The following is a 3,142-nucleotide window of genomic DNA, read 5'->3' as shown; positions in this document are numbered from 1 at the left end:
TTTTTTTTTTGTTTCAGAAACTGGAAGTCATACAGGTGAGTAATGAATATCAAAAATATTATCCGAATAAAGTATGCGCTCGAATTATAAATCGACTTTTCAATTGCATTGCAAAATCATGGTTGCGAACGATTATTCCATATGGCTTTTAATGCTTATAAATTCAATAAAATAAATTGAAAGAGATAACGCATGTTTACAATAGGAAAATTTATTTGCAGCTATTATCGAATGAATTGATCTTTCCTTACAGCTTTATCAACACGTGCAGCTTTAATTAATAAACTTTAATATGTTTCAGCTTTAATTATTTCAAATTGATTTGTGTTAAGATTGATTATAAGAAAATTGATTTATGTTATTTTTGTTTCAGATTGAAATAATTAATCTTATTTACCAATTATAAATTATACATTTTTAATTTGTTTCGCACACTATAATGCTTAAGTTTTAAGAAAATACTTTACTTTAGAAGCTGGGCTATGAAATTTTCCTCAAAACTCTACTTTCTCATCCCATTCTTGTCTTCCTTTTTTTTGTTTTATCTGCATGTTTCTTTTTATGTTCTATATAGTTTGGTTTTCAAATCAATTTTTTAGTGTATATCTATTTAACAACATGACAATCATTGAATTATAATGGAAAAAGATGGTAAGGTTGAGAATGCATTATATTATTTATTCTTGTGCATTAATTATCGATAAAATTAAAATTGTTTCATCTTTGTATAGAAGAAACCAGAAGAAAAAATTGAAGAAAAGAAGGAAATTGAAAAGGTAATAATTTTTAATCCAAATTTGAAATCTTTGTTACGTTAATTATTAGATTGGAAATTGAACAAATTTATTTTCACAGAAAAAAATTGCGAAGAAAGAAGAGAAGAAAGAAGTAAGTATAATTTTTCCTATTCTTATTATCGTTTAAATCTTTATATTTCTATTTATACCATTTACTTCTCTCTATTTCAGGAAGCTCTGCTTAAAGCTGAAAAAACTGTATCTCGAAAACAATCTATTAGCAAAGTAAGTAACAATTATTTAAAATTGTCTATAAAGTATGTTTGCAAGAAAACTTGCGTAATGTTTCCTTTCTTTTGTTTTTTTTAACAGGTAGAGGAATTACGAACAGAAAGTCGAAGAAGTTCTTTGATAGCAACTGACGAAAAGGTTATATGTTATTTCCTACTTATTTTTTTTAATAAATAGACTTGTATAATAGAACATAAAATAATTGAATTATATATTACATATAACTTACTTATAACATTTCTATATGCCATTTATCTTAAGAAGATGTATCGTTCTTATCAGTTTTTTTTTTTATGTATAACTAAACAGATCGAAGAAGTCAAGACCGAAAGCCGGCGAGCTTCCATCATTGAAAAAAAAGTAATCACCGAAAAGGTAAAAAAAACATTTTTCACATTTCTTTGTTGTGCATAATTTCCATAAATTTAAAATTCTAATATATCCTATTTATAATTTTTATTATTAACGTGTTAAAAATTATTACGAGTATTTAAATTTGAAAATAATCTTTTTCTTACGAATAGAAACAGTAAGTATCATGTGTGAGTCTAACCTTCTTGCAAATGACTCAAGAAGGCTAGTAACATTTAACAAATAAATATTGTGTGTGACTTACATACGTATAGTATCGATTAATCGTTGAATTTGGCAAGAGAATCGCAATAAATGTTCTATTTGATGAAAATTTGTTCGTAATTATCATTGTAATTCTTTAAAGAAGGAATAGCGTGAAGCGAGGCGAATTGCTTCTATATAAATATCTACATTATATGTATGCGAATAAAGTGGTTATTCTAAATGATATAGTAGACTGCAGTCGCTTACTTCACGTATATCACTGACCTATATCACGCTATCTAAATAACCTCGTCGTAACTTTTATCTTATTTCAATGCTATTCTTTTGATGTAATTTTTTTAGTTTTTTTAGTTATTGTTCCTTTTCAATTACGATTTCTTATCAACGAAGAAATTTCGTAAATTTTTTTTTTATTATTATTTTCAATTTTTTAGGTAGATAGAGAGACCCCGAAATTTAGATCCACAATAACACCAACACATCACATGAAGGTACACAAAACACTAAATATACACATTAAATTCATATTCAGTGTTTCGATAAATATATACAATTAAAATATACACATTATCATTATAGATTTTACCGAGAAATAGTATTGAACATTATGAGCCTGAACCTGATGATGAAATCGAGGTAAACGATTTATTAAAAAGATATTTAATTTCGTATTAAAATCAAGGACATAATACTTATAAAAAACCGCGTTTATAGGATATTTGGGCTTCAGTGCCAAGAGAACCCGAAATAAGATCCATTATAAAAAGAGAGGTACATATTAGTTTCACAATTCTGAAATTTTTATTTTATTATAAAATACTTAATTTAATTGTATTACGATATAATCGTAGGATACGCTAAGTACAAAATATTCCAATTACACGTGCATTTCATGAAAAATTGATATTTTATCATTATCAAAATTAAAATTTTTTTTTTATATTTTTTTATCGCTCAAAAATTTTTTTAGGAAAAATTACAACCGGATAACACCAATTGTGACGAATTATTGCTTGATGATTACGAGGTACATAATGAATGAATTTTTTTTTTTTTTATTAAATTTATTATATAGAAATATAATTTTAGGATGCATTTATATCAAACGAATCTACACCACGTACGAGTAAACCTAGTAAAAATATCGAGGTATACAATGTAAAATGCAATTATACATTCGATTTCGTATTTTATAAATTGAATCATAACGATTATACAAAAATAATTTTAGGTTTCCATTGAACCACAATCAAATACAGAAAAAAGAGAATCGATTAAATCTAACGAGGTATATTTGTTATTAATTTTTGTTATAATATACAATAATCATTTCTTTTAAAAGATCTTTGTTTTATTATAAAATAAATTTAAATTCAATATAATAATTCCTGAAATTAACGAATAAACAAATAGATTATTATAAATTTAAATTTCATTAGATATCTTGTTACATTTAATATATTATTTTAGATTCATGATTTATTTATATATTATTATTTTGCATACATACATTTACAGGATGTGTCAAAAATTAT

The 3,142-nt window shown here is 24.7% G+C and overlaps 1 protein-coding gene across 1 annotated transcript in view; it reads left to right on the top strand.

Annotated features, from left to right (window-relative positions):
* Positions 1 to 3,142, top strand: part of LOC102673865 (twitchin) — a 74,242-nt gene that overhangs the window by 15,993 nt on the left and 55,107 nt on the right. The window contains 9 exon segments of the mRNA XM_031511717.1: positions 18 to 35; positions 732 to 776; positions 856 to 888; positions 969 to 1,022; positions 1,110 to 1,166; positions 1,338 to 1,403; positions 2,042 to 2,098; positions 2,187 to 2,243; positions 2,322 to 2,454. Coding sequence (XP_031367577.1) covers positions 18 to 35; positions 732 to 776; positions 856 to 888; positions 969 to 1,022; positions 1,110 to 1,166; positions 1,338 to 1,403; positions 2,042 to 2,098; positions 2,187 to 2,243; positions 2,322 to 2,454 — 520 coding nt within the window.

The sequence above is a fragment of the Apis dorsata genome, unplaced genomic scaffold, assembly GCF_000469605.1.
Source record: "Apis dorsata unplaced genomic scaffold, Apis dorsata 1.3 scaffold_344, whole genome shotgun sequence".
Taxonomy (NCBI): Eukaryota; Metazoa; Arthropoda; class Insecta; order Hymenoptera; family Apidae; genus Apis; species Apis dorsata.
Note: the sequence above shows the minus strand (reverse complement) of the source record. Positions and strands in the feature narration are given on the sequence as shown.